The following is a 20,305-nucleotide window of genomic DNA, read 5'->3' as shown; positions in this document are numbered from 1 at the left end:
GTCGAATGTTACTGCGTTATATAAACAATACCCGAAGGCTCGTTCGACCGATTTTATTTTTAATTATTTTATTTTGAAGTGTTTAAAGCTCCAGACCCCCTGAAAGCTGGCGTATACCTATTACCATGGCCAACTTCATCTGTCTTCCGCTGCGCTCTATACGGCCGTAACATAACGAATCAAAAGTCAATTCTCCTAACCTCAAAAATATCGTCGAAATCGTCCGGTAAGTAGTGCCATCTACTTGGTTAAGGCTTAACTTATCGTTTGCCAAGATAGGGAATTTCAATGCATTTTTCGAAAAGGTTTTTCTCGGCTATTATAAGGAAATCATCTGGACTTCATTAATAAATTTATTCTTTCTAAATAAATTTCTTACTTTTAAGTTAAATAATAATTATTGATGGAAATTGTTCTTTTTTAATAAACGTTAACAAAAATTCAACAATACAATAGAAATATGTATTAATTATAATAATGAGAACCAATCGGGAAGAATAATTATTGTACCAGATTTCTTGGATGAGGCTACATCATGTTGTTATAATTTAAAAATTTTTCGACTTACGGGTTTGTTCTGAACAACTTTCCTTTTTACATTATCGGTTTTTTCGAGACAAATATTATTTAAAATTGGTTTAGACAAGAGTTCAATTATTAATTTACAAATCTTATCTTTATGTTCATTGCAGGTAAAAATGACGTTTTGAAGAATATGTGGATATAAAAGATTGACTAATTGTTGGCAAGTTATTTTGTAAAATTGTTCAGATTTTAGAGATGAATGAAAAAAGTAGCCTGCTGGTATTGTGAATTTGGTACTCAAACCATGATCACGTAACACAGCATTTGATTGCAATATCTGTTTTTTTTCCTACCGAGTTGGGTTCGCAATTACTTAGGCCGTAAATATACACTGAGAGAACAGTTTTTTACTAGTTAAAGATTTAGCTTAAATGTAAACTAATAATTTTTTAGAATACGGCGGAAGAAACTATTGTTATCAGAGAATAAATAATTTGTTTGGAATTTCCAAACATAGCATTTCTTAGTTTTTAAGTGATTCTGATTTTATAAAAAGTTAACATCTACTTTAATATTATCATTGCAGTGTTAATAATAAGAAATATTTATTAACAAGAAACAAGGATCATTAAAGATTAATAATCTCGCATTAGATATTAAAAGATGTGTTCTTGATAGTTAAGAAGTATATCTTAAAGGGAAAAATATTTTTTAGGTAAAAATATACCGGATTGCTAATCAGTATAGCCACCAGCAGATATATAAACCTAACAAAAAAATAAAACTGTGCATATATTATTTAGAACAATTTATTAAGCAACATAATAAACATTTAAAACATCATTAAGTACAAATTATGTATTTAGTACTGCACGGGGACGGGGATGCCAGGACGTCAATCACTGCATTAACACTCATAAATTAAAAAAATAGCCTTTTAAATTAATAAAAACTTACCAAAGATGCAGATTTGTACTCTTTAATATGCCGCATCAATTTGAATTGATGGTCATCAAATTTTGGCACCATCAGCAATTATTATTATTTATTATCATTATTTATTATTGCAATATTAGTAGTTGGGTTCGGATCAGGATCAGAAAAATTGCAATCAGGAAAGTTCTAAAAATGATAATTGTTTTATTATGTTTCACGGAAAAACTTTTTATTGTTTACGAATTCAGAGGGTGCTGCTCCTTTTATTAATCTAATCCTTTTGTCAGATTTATTAATGTAATTTTTCTTAAAATGCTTTTTGCAAATAACACTGAAATAACACTGCAGACTTTTAATTTTGAGATATCTAATAGAAAGTAAAAATTAAGTATTTGTATAATTAATTTTTGGAATCGTAATTTCAACCTTCACATAAATTCTGGGGATTTATAGAAGACAGAAACTGAAATATGTATGTACTTACGATATATTTAATAGCATTATAAAGAGTAGTAGGAACTTAGGCAATGGTTTTTTTTTAATTTTTGCTGTTACAATTATCACAAAATTCCTGAATATTTTTGATCCATTGAGCACGAGCTGCTGTATCGCTTTGAATTTCAAATAGAGTGTTTTTTTCTCCACAAATAAAACACTTTCTGGCCATATTTGAATTTTTTTGAAAATTTGAGAAAAAATTTGTCAAATTTGAATTGTCTGTAGTTTTAAAGTTGTTTAGTAGATGTCGCTAGTTACCGGACGATTTTTTTAGGTTAGTAGAATTCATCGTATCCATATAAAATCGGCAGTTTGTTACGGTCGTATGGAGCGCAGCGGAAGACAGGTGAAGTTGCCCATGCTATTACATGTAAATTTATTTCATTGTTTTTGGCCGCAAATTTAGATTTGAAGATTTTCTTGATGTTTGTAGTGTTTCTTTAAAGGTAAATGGAGACCAGGATAATATTCCCGCTTTAAATAAGTTAATAGATATTTTTTTATTGAATAAAATGTGAAAATCTTAATTATTAAGATTTTTTGATAACGGTATACCGTATTAAATTAAAAAAAAAACATTTTATAGGTAATTTAAAAATAGAGTGCCCTGATATAATGCGAATTTGATAACTGTTCTTGATTCTTTGATATAAAGCAAAAATTAAATTGAAAGTAGGCAACCAATAATACACATCATTTCATAATCTCCGGTACCTGCTCTAAGATTTACGACCGCACCCCAGGGTGTAACCCACAACATGATCGTTTTATTCCGTTTGTTCAAAGCAAAGATATGCATCTGCACCCAAGAAGAGAATTGTTAGTTCATTCCAAAACTTCATTTTTTTAATTATTCGTCTATTTAAAAATAAATTAAAATAATAGATAGATTTAATATAAAGGCACTATAAGCCCAATACGTAAACCTAAAAAATAAAAAATTAAAATATAATATTTATATTAATTTCACTGAGGACGGTTTTTGCTTAGGAATTATTATATGGGTTGGTCTTTACGGACAGCTCTAATTAGCCAAATTAATTTTGTGTTAAAAATGATTCTAGGTATTTGTGGTGAAACACATATGATGTTTATCGTTATTGTGTTATGTGTATTACAAAAAGTTAAAATAAATGGTCATTTAATTTCAACAATAGTATTTGAACCGACTAATGTTGGACCTAAAAATGTTTTTTTTCCATCAACAAAAAAGCCGCATGAGTCCACCTTGAAACCTGTGATTTTTTTTATTTAATTTCGCAGCTTGGGTTTCTGTGGAAGTATTATCGACATCGTACAAAAGACTTGAAGATAAATTTGCAACTCTTTTTAATGACCGCATGAACAACTCAAACAAAGAACTATTTAATAAATCAGAATATGCAACTGCATTTGTTATTTGACCAACTGTTTTACAGAAATACGAAGCGCAATTTGAATGATCACCAAAAATATGTGCGGGTCCATTTAAAATATCATTTTTCAAGTTTTCTGTTTTTTCATGAATTGTACAGCTTTCGTTTTTTCTGTATTTTATAGCTGAAACAATTGCTGTTCTAAATTTCAAGTAATTGTTGAGCAAGAATGTTTTTATATTTATGTCGGATCGGGGAGTTTTAGCGATTTCTCTAATTTTGGTACAAAAATTTCGTAGTATATGATATCGGCATTCAATTTTTTGAATGAAATAATTAGGTCCATAGGGTCTCGCATTACGAATTTTTTTGTAGACACTGCTATCACTATCTCCTATAAGGTTTTTAAATCTTGCATTTTGCATTTCCAGTTGTGGAATGTTCAAAGCTGCGCAAAATTCTGTTAGTTGAGAATAACCGGCACCTATTGCTACTGTGCCACAAACAACTGCTTCATTTACTTCATTTGTGTGATTTTCTTTTTCGGTAGTAAAAGTTCCTATTGCCCCACACATACTACATTTGTATTTAAAAATACTTTAAAACCATAAATGTGTTTCTAGAATGATGTTAATGTTCAAAAAACTACAAGAAAAAATGTTATGTTTTATGTTTTTTAATTCCAAAAATAAATGCTCTATGTCAACAATCCTTGTTCTTGACTAGTTTCTTTCTCAATAATAAACACTTCATCGTCATCGGAACTCGATTCAATTGACTGAAAACTACATTCTGCAATACTTGATTTACTTAGAAGATCAGTTTTAGAACCTTTTCGTTGTTTTTTCCAATAGTTACGCATCATTTTCGACTTTTTCTTTTTTTTTTGAAAGAAATTGTTTAGAATTATTACCCATAATTTCAATAAAACGTTTTCAACAACAAGTGATAAGAAAATTTCAAAGCACTGCGGTGGAAGAGAGCCACTAGCAAACTGCAAAGAGTCAAAAAGTAAACAAGTTATAAAATTGTATGTTTTCAATATATAAGACCCTACCACCACCCTAAAATTTAGCAAAACCCACCACTAAACCTTGTTTTTCAAAATTTTCTGGAACTGGGTTGGTATAAGCACCTGGTTTATCTGAGCATAATGACTAATAATGAACCAAAAAAAAAAAGTCAATTTTTCTCTTGATTTTGGATTTTGCTCGTTTCAGGTGAAGCGAAAAATGTTTCTCCTTTGCAGTTTTGGTGTAAAATGAAAGATACATTTTTTTTTTTAATTTATTAATAAATAATGATAGTTTTTGTTAAAAATTACTTTGTTTTTTATCTTAAAGCTATTTCTTTGAGTTGCTATTTATCAAAATTATGTTTTTCCCACACTTTTTTTTATTTAACTTGCGAAAACTCATTTGTCAAAGTGACATTATTGTCAAAAAATTATTCTAAGTCCAAAATCAAGAGAAAAAACTTTTCTTTCTACTGAGCTAGAATCTGAATCTCTGAAATAAGAGAAACTCATCGATGGTGAAATTCTGTTTGTTTACATTATTTCCATTTTAGGACTAAAGGGACCACGCACCCCGTAGAGAAGGTCGGACAGCTGCCACAGAATAAAAGTCTAAATAGAGTATGCAACTACAGTACACCAAATCTGAACAGTTCATTCGGTACCCTAGAGCCTTAAAGTGCTTAAAAAAAATATTAAAAGTCTAAATAGAGTATGCAACTTACAGTACACCAAATCTGAACAGTTCAATCGGTACCCTAGAGCCTTAAAGTGCTTAAAGTTATGGTGGATTTATGCTTCCATATTTAAGATTTATCATTTAAGATTTAATTTAAGAATTTAAATTTAAGAAGATCAATTATGTGTTTTCAATGGTAACATTTATACTATCATTTATCTTTAGTATTTAAGAGTTTGCCAACTTTTAACTTTTTATGTTAAATGACACAAATAAAATTGATAAAATCTGTGACTGTCAGAACCTTGCTGTGACCTTGCCATTACTGACATTAATCACACTTGAAAAGTAAAACTTTTCTCTGAAATAATAAGAATTAATATGGAAGATGCTGCACTCGTCGAATTCACAAATTGTCACTAATTTAACAAACGTATGTGTAAAATACGAGATTTACATCGGTATACCCTTTAATTACTTTTTGGTTAATTTAGAAGTACTCGTATTATAATTCGAAAATTTTGTAAAATGTCGAATCGGTTAATTTCTAAATTAAATCTTAAATGAAAAACCTTAAATATTGAAGCATAAATGAAATAAAAATATACCACATAAAGTTTTTGATTAATCTGCGTAGTTTAATTACGACTGTCAACTTTTGGTATGACATAATAGTCATATTCAAAAAAAGGGGTCGACACTCACTCTTGACATAAAATTAATTATTCCGGTATACTTAAATTTACAAAAATAAATTGACATCATGAAGTTTGGTAATTTGTCATCAAATCATTTTTGTTCTCTAAATGTGAATTATTTATTAATTTTTGAAATGACACTGACGACCATTTTTTTTTTAATTTGATTGTACCTACTTATGTAAGTTTTACTACAAGAAACGTCAAAGCGAATAAGTTAAGGACTAATATGTACTTCGTCATAGCTCATGGTACCGTTATTGTCAATGACAAGACAAGATACTAATGATTCTGTGTCAATTAATTCTTACTGACACTGAAAAATGTTGACAATTTAATAGTCTGTTATACATCGATTAAATTTTAGATGTATTTAGATATACCAGTTTTATTTGTCCATCGACCATAATAAAAAAAATAACGCTTGCTGATTGTTATAACGCTGAATTTACTCAGTATTGCATTTAGCAAGAATATCATTCGCGGTTAATAATGTTTGAGTACAATAAACTCATATCAGTCCACAATTGGAGGCACCACCATTGGATATTTAGTTGTCATGACTACTCCAACGAACACAAATGTGACCCCCAAAATATTTACCGTTTTACGTGCAGCATTCGTCTGAAGAAGCCTCAGAAATGGAAGACGAAAATTCATGGGTCTTTGACTCGTTGGTAGCTTTTTTAAATGGACCTATCTGGAGCGCCCCATTGGATAGTTTTATTGAAGAAAAATCCCTGAGTAAGTCCACAGTGCATATTGCGTTCATTTATTTCAAGATGTTACAGTTTTCGAACCTAATGTTACCGACAATGAGGAATATAAGAATATTTTTGACGAGTTTAAGAATTTGGTAGATTTTATGTTAGGCAGCTTCATGGAAGACATCGGAATCACTCCTGATCAGTTTGAAGAAGCATGTAATAAAGGTTACACATATCACGTCAGTTTCAATAAGGTAAATATTTAATCGCTTAAAATATTCAACGCTAAAATCAATCTCTTGAAGAATATTTTTGAACAAATCTGGGCCGCAAACGACTATGAAATGTTCAAGCGAATGATGACACAAAGAAATGTTGAATTGCAATTAGAAGCATTGGAACTGATCGAGAGGAAATATGGAATCACACCACAGTCGTTTCTTCCCAAGAAAAAGGATGATAAAGTTGAAACTGCGGTCACAATCGAAAAGTCCTCAGATTTTGAAAAGGAAATTCTAAATGAAGTTGCAAAGTTCGTATTTGTTTTCACAAATTATTTTAATTCAAAATTCGATTGTAGAAATTTTCCAAAAGAAGAAGCCTCATCTTCAAAACCCGTAGAAGAGGTTCAGTATATTTTAGAAGAGAAAGAAATCCTCGAAAAAGCTTTAAAAAAGACAAAAGGTATCTTTATTTAATTTTAAATTGTCACTTCACTATTGGGTTTTTTCCAGAATTGAAGGTGATCGAGGAAAAAGTTGATGTCATAAAAACGGAAACGAAGGCTGAAATAAATTACGACAGAAAGCAAACTGAGGTAAAAGTTAGGCTGTAGAAAAAGTAACGTGTCTATAGTCTGCATATTTAGATAAACCCTGTCGAATTACAAAAACGTCAAGAGTATCTTCGAGCCCAACGTGACAAGTTGGTAGCCCTGAAAAAAGAGGCTCGAAAGAAACATTTGGGTTCTGAGAACGGCACGGACGTTAAGACCAAGATTCGGCCAAAGTCGGCTAAGGCTGCTGAAGCCGTTCTTTCGGGCGAGAAGCCCGAGTCTCAGCAACTGCAGCTGCGTAAGGCGCTAGCCGAGCGTTTGAAAACAGAGGTCGTGTCAAACAAAATCTAACTTTCTGCTTATATTTATTACCTAAATATAACGAGTACATTTTTACATATCTTTTTAAAAACATTAATTACAAATTAAAATGATAAATAGAAAATGGCCTTTTAGAACTGTATAAAAAATATCATAAGGCTGCCATTTGTAAAAGGCTGGGAGTTGCACTTAGATGCAGCTTCCAGTAACAGGTATGGTGATATATTCGCTCCGTTGTACGTTGCTTTGGATGTTTGTCTTATTTATACTACAGCTAAATCTATGAGATGTTGAGTCGAGCGAATATATCGAATTAAATTATAATATGTACAGAGACGTTTCATGTAATATCCACATTACAAAATGAGGGCGTTTGGTATTTCCAACCATTTTCTATGTAAAATACTGATCGATAAATTAAACTAGGTTTTAAATCATTAAGTAATGTAGATTAAGAAATTAAAATGGACAAAATAAAATCTTTTAAATAGGAATAAACATAATTTATTCATCACAATAATTACAAAATTAAAGAATAAAATAAATTTAGTCTAGCTTTACACTTCATACTGCCACATTTCTAGAGAATTAATAATTACAAAAGAATCAATGTTTACAACACCAAGATAATATAAGTAAACTAAATAACATATTTCTTTCAATTTATTATTTAATAAGTAATTTTTTCAGCGTCAAATTCAAAAGAACTATTAACCTATTTAGCTGATATCACAATTTAAAATTAGCAAAACTGACGACATAACAGTACGAAGTATTATACAATCTAAGCACTCCAATGACACTACACGCACTTTTTAGACGATATATTCGATACTATATGCTATCTACTTTCTAGATATAATAACTTAGCCTACATTTAATTTCACATCGTTCTCTAGAACTTATATAGTAACATTATGATAACCGTTTTTTATTTATCTTTGATTGTGTATTAGAAACGTGATTTATTTCTAAATTGCGACACAATTTCCCACCAGAAAAATGTATGATAAGTTAGAAGTAACTTACGCCAAACGTTCATAACCTACAAACCAAAGATAAAACCTTCAAAATTTTGACATAAAACCTGACGAAACTATGTACAGCTTCCATAAAAATATAACTTTTTTTTCTTCAAGAGACAGCATTCTCATAAATAACTAGATCTTTTTTTAGAAAAACCCTAATTCATGTACATGGAATTGAATTTTTAAACATTTGTAATTGTACAATACAACTGAGAAATTTTATACAAAAGGAAGTTAAAAAAGTTGTGCTTTTACAGCCATTGCGCTGTGGCAGACAATGTTTCTGGCGAAAACGGCTCGTCCCGTCCGTTTTGTTCTTAGTTTCACAACTTATAGATTTTGAACTGTATTGAGAAACAGCACCGGTTGAGATAATTGACCGTTCATACCCCATACACATCACTATGAGATCACACTTGGACGCACGTCACACCAGTTTGTGTCGCACTCACCTGCCGATTGGTCGCTCGACTATGACAGTCGAGGCCTCTTGTTTACCTCGCCGTTTTCCTCGTCCTCCTCGTCCGAATCACCGCCCTCGTAGTCTACCAAACCCTAAAAAATTATAATAAAATACAAAAATTGACAATGGAAACGCTTCAGACTGATTTGTAAATGAAACAACTTCTTGTAACGCAAGTATCGTTAAAAAAGCAAAAACTTGAATGTCATTCTTGAAAACCAAATCAATAAAGTTAACTAAAAATATAATAAAAACGTATAATTATTATTATTTAATTTTGAGACGAGCGGAGACCTTTATAGGCCTTCATTGCTCCATTACATTTAGTGAACATCTAAAAGTTGTTGTTACTAATTAATAATGACTGAATTATTGCATATATGCATATTTTTATTTGTTTTAGTTTGCTAAAAAAATCTTTATTTTGTCATTTTACTTACCCTTTTAAACAACTGTGTCTTCGTGTCGTTCGGTACAGGTGTCCCCGGGGGCTGCACTCCCGCATTGGCATTATTATTAAGAACCACGGTTGGTTTCTGCGAAGAATTATTATTTATTTTAGGGCCGTTCGTCTCTTGTTTCTTATCAATAATTTTCCCTATACTATCCAAGTCCGTGTCAATTTTTTTCGTTAAAATGTCATTGGTACTAGGTAACACTGATTCCGTTTCGTCAAAATCATCATCTTCATTAAACCACATTTCTTCCTCTTCCTCCATTTGTCTCTGATCTCTCCTATATCGGCTATTCCTCAATATCGACGGAACTCTATAAAAAAAATTATCAAAAAATTGGCTCAAAAATTGCCATAAACTACAAACCCGTCCAAATTATTCCTTTCTCTATCCTTCAGTTTATCTTGATGTTGATCGTACCTCAATTTCAATGCTTTGAATGTTTGCACGTAACAAATATTATCTAAACATTTTCCGTAATTCTCAACGACGTGCGAACACAAAGTTTTTATATCTTCAAGTTTGATAAACTCGAACATTTCGATGATGGCCGAATCTAACAGGTTGTATCTGCCGTTATTTCGCACAAAGGCGTCCACGACCGGTGCAAAAAGATTACCTTTGATAATGTATCTATTGTAAAATTCGTCTTTCAACGCGATCAATTTTCGCATAAACCTGAGCGCGCATAAAACTAGAAATTTGTGAGTCGATTTCATTAGTACTAATATTCGACGCAGTAAATCTTTATTTAGGATGCAGTTTTTTATGTGATACGTGTGATGCTCCACGCAGAAAGACAGTAATTCCAAAATCAAGCCGAGGAGTTGGACGCTGCGGTAGTCCTCTTTTTCGGGCTCGCCGTGCGCAGTGTTTTCCAAAAGCGGAGCTAAACACATTAATTGTATCTTTGAAAAACAAAAATGTCTTTTAAACTCACCTATGAGGATTTGGACGCTATGTTTGTAGAAGAAATTGAGGAAATCGGTCTTTTCGGATTTGTTGACTGAAGCGAGCATATTTTCCGGATCGAGTAGAATTCTTAGTACGCCCATTAATTGGACGGCTCCGCCCAGTTCAGGGTCTGTGTCGCAGATCATTTGCTCTATGATTATGTTCAGCAGGATTTGGTCCTTAAAAATAGACATATTGACGGTTAACTAAACATATTTTTTTAATTTTTGTAGAATTATCTAGTTTTAACCAGCGGTCGTAACGAAATTACGTAACATTTTATGTCCACATTATTTCGACAGTAGAATACAAGTTAACAGATGTTTGGTTTGTAATTTATTAACGTGCAATTCGTCGACAAAATGTAAAAAAGCACTTTTAAATGGAAGAACTAATAAAAAAATAAATAAATAAAAAAAAAAAAAATCTTCGACTAAATTAGTTAATATTTTTTATATCTTTACTTATTAGTAAAAACCCCAAAGAAAACAAAACAAAATGATTTATTAGCATTTTTTCATTTATTTATAATTCTTTAAATATTTTTCCTGTCTTGTGCAGTGAGACGGTTTTTTTCTCTTTTACTTCATTGGACAAGAAAAGTGACTTGAAATTATAAAAATATGTATTTTTTCCTTTAATAAACTGAATTTTTTCGATGAAAAATGAAAAAGCCAAATGCATAATCTGATCTTCAAGGTAGTTCCGACCATTTATCTATCATATTATTTAATAATAAAAAAATAACTTCACTTTCATTCACAAAATATGTATGTACTCGAAAAAAGTAAATGAAAAATAATGTTATTTTTTTTTTTCATCGTTTAATACAGGGTGCGCCAGAACTCGCGCCCCAGAGAAAAATTTCAAGTAAGATTAGATACCAGGAACATGTAAAAAAAACGTTTAAAAAATTCAATGTGTCAAAAAAATTTGACTTTTATTTTATGACATTCGACATTTGTTATGCCTATTTAATGATACTGATGCTCTTGTATATGTTTTTTTTATAATTATTTTGTTAAGGTATAAAAATTTTGCCAATAAAAGTCACAAGTAACATTAAACCGAGTTACATTTTAGGATACAGCTTCCTTGTTTCTTCTTCTAATAGCCTGTAGCAAAAACAACTTAGAAAATCATTATTCCAACAAAAAGAAATAGAGTCAAAGTGCAAACATTTAAACTGCCAAATTTTTATAGACAGATTTTTTTTTAACATTTTTTCTATGTTCCAGGTATCTTACCTTACAGTTGGAGACAAAATACTTTGGTCGTCAATGTCAACTTGAGTGACATTAAATTGTAAAGCATGCTTTAGGACTGTTAACCTTATTTTTATCTACTGTCAATCATAGTTGACAAGTTGTACATATTTTTGTTAGGAAAATACAATAGCTGTCATTAATTTGAAATTGTCATTCATTTTAACGTTAAAGCTTAAATTACATTAAAATGTCAGAAAAGTGACGACCAAAGTATTTTATCCCCAACTGTACATGGCATTTTATCTAGGGGCGAATTCTGGCGCAAATATTTTACAAAAATAGCGAAACTAAGAAGTAGTATTTTCTATACTACGTTATCATTATCACATACAGTGCATTATCATTACATAATGTTTTTTTTTGAGTTCATTATACAAACTGATAAGACTTACGGATATTGACGAGTATGTTGTGTAACCAAAAATAAAGAGCAAATAAAAACAAAAACAAATCGCTAGACAGAGCTCCCCCTTACCTCTTCTGTGTTGTTAGCTTGCTGCAAAGTATATTCTCTCACCACTGAAGGTGAAAATTCGACAATGTACGTAAGTATATCAATTGAGGCAGTCTTGGTCTTTTGGTCATCCATGGCCAATGTGATTTCTAATGCTGGCAGTATTCCCAAAGACGTTAAAGTTTTATAAAATGTTTCTTTAGCTTGAGGTTGTAAATTTTGCGAGTAATTACAGAATTCTTTTAGAAACAGCACTAAGTCCCTTCGTTTCGAATCTGACGTATTAACATCGGTCAACATGGTAAAAAGTTCAGTTAAAAACCTTTCATCTTCTTGAACTAACGACACGATTTCAACCTTGTTGAAAAAGATAAAACTACTCAACGTGGATAACATGTTTTCTTCAAAAACCGACGGCGTCGGCAGCACCACATCTTGGATGTATTGCACGCGAAACGTCTGATGGATCTTGGACAACAATTCGGCGTTTTTGATAGGAATCGCCTCCCGAAACATCGCGTGCCGCTTCAGATACTCCCTATGATGTTTGTGCGTTGGCGACGAGGGATCGTACTCCAGACACCCGACAACGTCAAAAATCAACTCGTCACTAAACATAACCTCAAACAGCGCGTTTTTGTTCAAGAGAAATATGTTTTTGAAAATGTCGTACAGGTGGTGGAGGCCTTCAATGTTCTCTAAATCCTCGCACATGTGAAACACATTGATTAATTTACGAATATAACCGTCACTCTCGATTGCCGCTGATAATTTTTCTTTCCTTACTTGTGAACTGAGACAGTTACTTATTAATTCACTAATGTCCTCAAGACGACTTAGTTCGCAACTCGGCAACTCGATAGGAGGAGCGGAGTCCGACATTTCATCAAAACGCTCATCCTCCGACTCCTCCACGATATCCTGCGTAATCTCCACTGACGGGTCCTTGCCTTGGACCTGGCAGATCTTTTCCCAAATTTCATCGCAGCCGGCCTTCTCCTGGAAACTGAGGGCTAAATCAAAGTTGTCCCCTTCTGACCATACAATCAGGGTGTCTTGTTGCTTTTGGTAAGCAGTGTCTGGCTGGATTTTTGACTCCAGGAGCAAAGAACCGTCGCTCTCAGCCCGAACTAAGAGGGAGATCCCCTTTAGCCGGTCCACATACGACGATGAGACGTGGCCGGTGCCTCTGTCGTCCCATTGCCGATCGGCGTTTAGTGCATATAACTTAACTCTTCTCCTTGTATCAGTCATGGTAAATTCTAATTAATCCTCGCCGGACTGGTAATTTTCCCACATTCCGCCTGAAAATACAAAGTCAGTGTTAAGGCAAGCATAAACACAATGTCAATTGATACAAAAGTCTCAACAGGCGAAAATTGGTCCGAGAGTTTCGTTCCAACGATGTTTTACTAACCTGAATAATAAGCAAATTTGGTAAGGTTGATCAATATAACTAATCGCGATGTTTTTGAACAAGATTTCGGAAAATTACAATCGAATGCAAACACGCTGATTCGAAAACACTTATTTGAGCCAGATTCGTTTTAATTTCACTAAAAATTTGAAGAAATACACTCAATTTACTTCACTAATTTATTTAAAACCATTTTCTATTCGTAAACTTTGATATTTCTTTAATTATTTTCGTAAACGGACACAACACTAATTATCGCCATATTGAATTCACAACAACGCTCAACGGGGTTCACAAGGGCAAACGCAAGGACAACGCGCAATTTTACCCGGTAAATTCAAATTAAAAAAAAATGCAAACACTAAACACAAAAATATGCGTAACAAAACTTAACAACTACAGTTGCAACACGTGTATATCTTAATTCTTAATTACCTATATAACAAAAAATGAAAAAATAAATTGCCACTTGTGATTAATTAATTTAGAAATATTTACAATTTGAAAGACGCGCTATTAATATGGTGTTTTTTTTCTAATATTAAACTTCCCCAAACAACATCAAAAAATAAACATAACCTCTAGGTGTCGGTAACCGTTGACTATCAAAAAATTGACTAAAATGCTGCCGTTATGGTCAAATACGTGGTTAATAAAGCGAAAATGTTTTCGTGTAAGAATCTTTCCGGAATTGAGACGGCTCTAAAAATCGATAAACAAGGAAAGTCAGTGACCATAACCCTTGAACAAAAGGTCACGTCACTAGTGTACAGGGGTGCGGTTTATGTGATTGGGGCTGCCTTAGCATTAGTTATGATTTATTTATTTTTTGTAAAAAATGTGAATACTATTAAGTGTCTCAGTACGATTTTTGTTATTTTCTCGTCATACCACTTTTTAGGATTAGTTTATGAAGGTTTTGGGGTACTCAAATTGGTGTTGCTTTTTTAATTTGACTAATTTTTAGAGTCATTAGTGATGGTACATTCTTTGGGATACCACATTTCTTCCAAAAGTTTTGTTGGCCAGAAGGATTTGTTCATTCCTTGGAATCAAGTACAAAGTATTTTTATTAATGAGGTTATTGTTAGGGTGAGTCGAGAAGGAGGATTTTGTAGATGTTTTAATGGGATGTTTTTAGCATAAAGTGATTCATTTGTTAACTATCTTAACCAGAGAGAAAGGAGAGGAGAAGCTGATTCCGTTATTTTTGGTAAAGGGGTGTTTAATAAAAGTACAAGTAATGTTGGTTCTTTGCAGGAACTACAGCCACGGCTGAAGCATTTAGAGTTAATCTGCAAGCATTTAAAGAGAGCGAACAGCTGATATTACTGATTTTTACTACCTCTTAAGTATAAATTTTGTATGTTTTTTGTTGATTTTTTTATTTTTACATTTTTACTGTTTGCCATGTATTAGTAGACATTCTAAAATAGAGAACCATATAAAAAGGATTTTTGAAACTACAATTTTTTTGTATTTTAGAATTTAATATTTTTATAACATTTTATTATCATGGGCAACTAACAATAGAACACTTTTTTAAACAATTTACCAGATTTTTCTTGATTAAAGTATATTCAAATGAAAAGCATCCATTATAACAAATAAGGGTTTTTAAATAAAAGCTAAAACTTATGTTTAATTATATTTTTAGACAATTTATGAATAATTACATACATGATATAACACATAATAGTTATATATCTACATGTCCAAAAAATTTATATTAACACTACATGAACTGTTTAAATGAATGTACTTAAATTCGACAAGGCCACTTTGATTTCATTTTTACATGTCCAGTAGTTTAATACAACGAAAAAAAAGTTTAACAAAAAATGTTTTGTTATTGTCAATATACAAGATGAGGTAATAAAATTATACATTTACGAAAAGATTTCTTGGCCATTTTCCAATATTTATTTCATAAAAACTGAACAATAGAATTTGAGTCATTATATACATATTTACATAAAATTGTTCTGTACTGAAACAAATTCACACTTAATATTTTACTAAGCTAAAATATCAGTTAACTCTTTTTTAATGTAGTATAAAATGCAACAAACACTTCGTTGAAGTTTTCTCTTTTTAGTATAATTAAGACGATTGGACGGTGTATCCAATATTTCTTGATTACAAAGAAATACTTAGGTTCTAAATAGTTATATTTTACTATGGCAGTATTAAAAAACACTAAATGAAAATATCACAAAACGTAAACCATTTCTCCTAAAAGAAATCACAACGTACGTACAATATGGTACAATAATTCTCTTGTATACAACGAATATTGGGAATTATTTTAACAATTTTACAATACCACGTATAACAGAAATAAAAACATTAATTTTAACCAGGTGCAGAATTCGTCAAATGGTATATTTTTTATCTACTATTTTTTTCTATCGATATTTTCATACATTTTGCCTATTGTAATATTACGAGCTATTCAGTTTTGCAATGTGGTTGTTTGCGATTGCAAAAATAAAAAAAAATCTTTTAACCGAAAAACAAAGCAATTTTATTTTGCATGTGCTCATAAACTATAATAGGCGGGTAAGTATGAGATTTAAAAAACGTTATAATTTTAACTTAGTAACTACATATTGTGTTTTCGAAAAAAATGCTTACAATTACTTAGAGGGTTCTATAAGTGGTTAAATTATTCTATTTATTTCTGTTATAGGTGGTAATTTAATAAAAAGTCCATAAGATAGATAAAATATTTATAATAATACATTTTTCTTAAATAATTGATTTGTTTTCACAGCTATAAAAGTTTTATGTACAGGCGAATAATATCGAAAAATTCGGATTCAGATGTCATCGCTTTACAATAATTGTCTTTGCATTTCTTATCTAAGTTCGTAAACAAAATAAACTTAAAATAAAATTCGAAAATAAAATTTTCATTACTTAACAATACTAAGTTACTATAAAAATATCAAAATATTTTTTTAATAGAGAAATGAATGTAGGTAGACTCAAACCAGTAAGTCGTTCATAAGCTTTTTCTGAAAATTCATTTATAAAATTTTTAACACACACTCACAATAAAGGTAACACTCATGACTTTAGTCTTTTGATTTACAAATAAGTCAATTCTCCCAAATCGTCTTTAATTGGGTCAAAAGCGAGTTGCCGACACTGTCCTCGGCTGCGTCGAAGTCATCGTGGGCGTCCGCGTGCTGCTCACGTCCAGAAGGGGCTGCAAGGCCTAAACAGCAGTTAACACGCTTCACGTCACTTAACACTTACTTACGCTCGAATCTCGCGGACTCATTAAAGGCGTCTCGGCATTGATGGCGTTCTCGTGGATCAGCTGCTCCTCCCGAAGAGGCCGTGGAATGTAAGCGGGAAGGTGCGGATGGTGTAAAGTCTGGAAAGACGAGGGATGTGGCGGACTCAGAGGCTGAAGACATTGCGGAATGCGTTTCATGTCGATTTGCGCGTATACAGTGGGCTCCTGCCGGCGGATCACTGACATGGGGATGGCCTGCTGATTGTAGATGACGTGGGGCATCTGTTGGTTTGTGAGAGACAATTCAGCATATGTTATTTCATCGGTCTGAAAAGAAGGGGTGCTGTATTGACTACGAAGCCCATACATTGACACAAAGCTACGTTAAAAGTCCAGACAAGAGGAAAACTAATACTTTTTTTTTTAATTAATTACCAGTGCTGTTACTATGAAATCTATCAAGTGAATCAGAGGGCTTAAATGTAATTTAGCTTTTTAAAGTTAGAATGTTGTATGTCTTCCCATTTCACAACGTCCTACCTACGCTACAAATTGTTTCATTTAATAGAAATTTTCAATAATAAACTAAGCAATGCAATTTGAAATTTATAAAATTCAAGGATTTTATTTTGATACACATAGTGATTTAATTGTAAAGATTGTTCAGAAATCAAGTTTTGTGCAAAACTTCTTGATAAGCCTTTTCTCTCACCGTTTTATACCCGTCGTATCCCCCATTTTTGGTCTGATTATTCGGGCTTTGCATTCTGCTGTATACCCTCAAGGGAGCGTTGTTAAGTCTTTCGAACGCTCGTTCCTCATCTTGATAGTCGTCTTCGGCGTTATTTTGCGGTATAATATCGGGATTTTTCTCTTCTAAACTATCGACACTGTCGTTCAAATCTTTATTTAATGGTTCTGTACTGGCTTTGTCGCCGTTTCCAGCAACGCAGCGTCGCCCCGACGATGACAAACCGCCGTCGTCGTAGTCCTTGTCGTCCCTCTCGCCGCCACCTCGCAGACGTATTACCACCACTATTATCACAGCAACGAGGATCAAAGCTGCCACTACTCCGATTAAAGCTCCGAGCAGGGGTGTTATTTGCAGTAAAGCTGGGGTCGACGCTGCAAAAGATATTTATTTGTTATGAGGAGGGGTAGCGATGCAATAAAGCAACCAAGACCGGTACCAGCAGAAAGGGCACAACAAAACAACAACAAAGACATGTAGGATAAAGCACATGGAGCAACCCAAAAAATAATTTGAAATCTTTTAATTATACAGGGTGTTTGAGGATTGCGAGCAAATATTTTAACCACTAATAGGATTCGTCAAAAGAAACAACTTTCGTTATTCCAACTTTTGTCGAAAGCACGTCATTTCTGAGTTAAAATTAAAAATAAATTGAGGCTGAAAACCCGTTCCCGCCTATGTCTTAATACGATGTTTACAATCATTCATAAGAAAAAATTTTGGAACGTAAACAGCGTAAAGACAAAAAAAATATCGCTACATTAAGGTAGATCAGTGTCAATGCTAGTGGGTCAACACTTCCCATTATAAAAAATTGCTCGAAATGTGGTCATTCGTTGGCAATGCATACTTCTTGTACTCTTCGGGCTAAGGAAGCTTGCGTTCGCACACACAGCCCTTCGAAGGTATAAATTTGAGCTGCTTACACTAATTCACTAATTGTTTCATGTGAACCCCCAAAAAACACACGTATTTAAATCTAGTGACCGCGGTGGTCATTGGCGCTCAATCCATCCCTAGGGAAAATGATTGTTCGATCCATTGGCTTGTAAATTCCGCATGTGTCGCCAAGGGCACGTCCTTCACCAGATCGGACAACACATTTTCCAAAAAATCCAGATAAACGGCACTAGTTAAACGTTGAGGTAATATGTGGGGTCCAATTTGGTGATCTTCAATAAATTCCTGCCCAAACATTTAGTGAAAATCGGTCTTGGAAATGCGATGTCCGTACACTAGTTAATTTGGCGTTTGAGTAGTTGGCCATAATGACTTGAATGACAATTTAATTTCAAATCGATGTGCACAATTCACCCGAAAGCGCATTAGCGACTAACTAAACTGACACGTGTCAATGATATTTTTTTTGGACAAAAAGTTTCCTTTTTTCTGTATAAAGACTTTCACGGTCAACATTCAATGCAATTTATTTTCATTGATATTTTTACTTCCAACTAACAAGGACAGACACACTGAACGGCTCGTGAAAATCATAGGGGGGAAATTGCAAAAATAAAATTTGGATACGGAATTTGTTTGGTCTTCAATTCGACTTTTCGTAACAAATTCTCTTAGTGGTTAAAATATTTGCTCGCAATCCACAAACACCCTGTATATAATCAAGAAATTATGATTTATGTAGAAGAAAGTAGTCTATAGAAGAAGTAATTAATTATTGTAGCCATATTTAATTCTGTTAGCTGGTCGAAAATAATCAGCTCTCCTCTACACTGTTAATACTGAAACGTTCCAAAGTGAATTATTTGAGCTAAGCACCACACCCGGTTAGAGCCTCCGCTGCCTGATTAAATATTCCTTTTCAAGTGTCTTACCACCAGTTTTAATCGTGTTCTTAGGAACGTAAATAATATTCGCATCGCTCATGATCGTCTTTTGCTTCGTCCTAATAAAAATCAACAAATCATCGTACCGTCTCGGCATATTGTTAAAAACGATATCTTGCGGTATTAGCGCCGTCGCCGTCCCGATCAAAACCCGGCTATCGGCGTCAAACACTTGCAGGAAATACGTATTGTCCCTGCTTTGTTCCGACACTTGACACCTAATCCTGAGAGAGAATCGAGAGTGGTGAAGCAACGTGCAATTTTCTGGTGGCAGCGGCTTACTAATCTTAACTACAAAAATAGGTGCACGACTTGGGGTAGAAAATTGGGTGTTTTACCTGTGTGTTTCTCGGCCGACTTGAGAGTGAACGCGTGGAGATGGGACACGTCGCTGCGGCCCTTCTTGTTAGAAGCGTAAAGGCCGATGTCGAAACCCAAGCCGGATTCCAATCCACCGACGGTGAAAATGGGATTTTTTGATGTGACGTTGCTCACCAATTTGCGTGTCTGCGTGTCGTACACTTCCATAATGAATTCCTGCTGGAGACCGCCGTCGAAACCTTCCGTACATTCCACGTGCAACGATTCGGCTGTCTGATTGAGGATTGTACAGTTGGAGAGAGCGTCAGGTTTGCCTGGAACGTAAAAATCTCAACCGGGAACGCAGCTGATGTTTTTTTAATTAGGTTCGCTTCAAACCCACGTTAAATTTTAAACAGATAAGGGATTGATACGAATCTAATCCGATAATGTTTTTTACAGCCACTTCGATTGTCCGAGCTAGCTTCGCAATAGTTTGAAGCTTCTCAAGTATACCCAAACATCCAAAGTCTTAACTTGTGTTCATTGACTTAATCACTGCGCAAATGAATGCGTAATAAAATAAAAAAAAAAACAGCTTTTCTACCTACA

General features: G+C 33.1%; 4 protein-coding genes across 7 annotated transcripts in view; 2 read left to right on the top strand and 2 right to left on the bottom strand.

Annotated features, from left to right (window-relative positions):
- Window positions 1–7: 7 nt before the first annotated feature.
- LOC123010793 (cilia- and flagella-associated protein 36) lies at window positions 8–7,994 on the top strand. 2 transcript variants are annotated; one of them, XM_044407915.1, is made up of 8 exons: window positions 8–226; window positions 4,884–4,950; window positions 6,324–6,450; window positions 6,498–6,667; window positions 6,719–6,945; window positions 6,994–7,097; window positions 7,148–7,230; window positions 7,282–7,994. In XM_044407915.1, the coding sequence occupies exons 3-8, from the start codon at window positions 6,348–6,350 to the stop codon at window positions 7,537–7,539; spliced, it is 945 nt and encodes a 314-aa protein (XP_044263850.1). In that variant the 5' UTR covers window positions 8–226; window positions 4,884–4,950; window positions 6,324–6,347; the 3' UTR covers window positions 7,540–7,994. The 2 variants fall into 2 exon arrangements, with proteins under 2 accessions (XP_044263850.1, XP_044263849.1); XM_044407914.1 differs by lacking the exons at window positions 8–226; window positions 4,884–4,950 and having other exon boundaries at window positions 5,678–6,450.
- Window positions 7,537–13,818, bottom strand: LOC123010792 (serine/threonine-protein phosphatase 4 regulatory subunit 3). The gene is made up of 6 exons (XM_044407913.1): window positions 13,549–13,818; window positions 12,153–13,435; window positions 10,396–10,588; window positions 9,822–10,344; window positions 9,441–9,768; window positions 7,537–9,092 (listed from the first exon to the last, which is right to left on the bottom strand). Exons 2-6 carry the CDS (start codon window positions 13,383–13,385, stop codon window positions 9,009–9,011), a joined length of 2,361 nt encoding a protein of 786 aa, XP_044263848.1. The 5' UTR covers window positions 13,386–13,435; window positions 13,549–13,818; the 3' UTR covers window positions 7,537–9,008.
- A 230-nt stretch (window positions 13,819–14,048) lies between these two features.
- Window positions 14,049–15,002, top strand: LOC123010972. Its single transcript, XM_044408203.1, has 4 exons — window positions 14,049–14,464; window positions 14,516–14,640; window positions 14,690–14,761; window positions 14,809–15,002. Exons 1-4 carry the CDS (start codon window positions 14,182–14,184, stop codon window positions 14,872–14,874), a joined length of 546 nt encoding a protein of 181 aa, XP_044264138.1. The 5' UTR covers window positions 14,049–14,181; the 3' UTR covers window positions 14,875–15,002.
- A 181-nt stretch (window positions 15,003–15,183) lies between these two features.
- LOC123010971 (hemicentin-2-like) overlaps window positions 15,184–20,305 on the bottom strand; it is a 148,966-nt gene continuing 143,844 nt past the window's right edge. Inside the window, exons 11-15 of one of the 3 annotated variants that reach the window (XM_044408200.1) lie at window positions 19,732–20,028; window positions 19,382–19,684; window positions 17,508–17,920; window positions 16,817–17,122; window positions 15,184–16,771 (exon numbers count right to left, since the gene is read on the bottom strand). In XM_044408200.1, the coding sequence (XP_044264135.1) occupies window positions 16,682–16,771; window positions 16,817–17,122; window positions 17,508–17,920; window positions 19,382–19,684; window positions 19,732–20,028 (1,409 nt within the window). In that variant the 3' untranslated portion in view covers window positions 15,184–16,681. The remainder of the gene's footprint in view (window positions 16,772–16,816; window positions 17,123–17,507; window positions 17,921–19,381; window positions 19,685–19,731; window positions 20,029–20,305) is intronic. The other 2 variants (XM_044408201.1, XM_044408202.1) reach the window with 2 other exon arrangements.

Source organism: Tribolium madens, unplaced genomic scaffold, assembly GCF_015345945.1.
Source record: "Tribolium madens isolate multiple individuals breed KSU strain unplaced genomic scaffold, Tmad_KSU_1.1 Scaffold_91;HRSCAF=231;Tcas5.2_LG7, whole genome shotgun sequence".
In the NCBI taxonomy this organism is placed as follows: domain Eukaryota; kingdom Metazoa; phylum Arthropoda; class Insecta; order Coleoptera; family Tenebrionidae; genus Tribolium; species Tribolium madens.
This window is presented reverse-complemented; position numbering and strand designations above follow the sequence as displayed.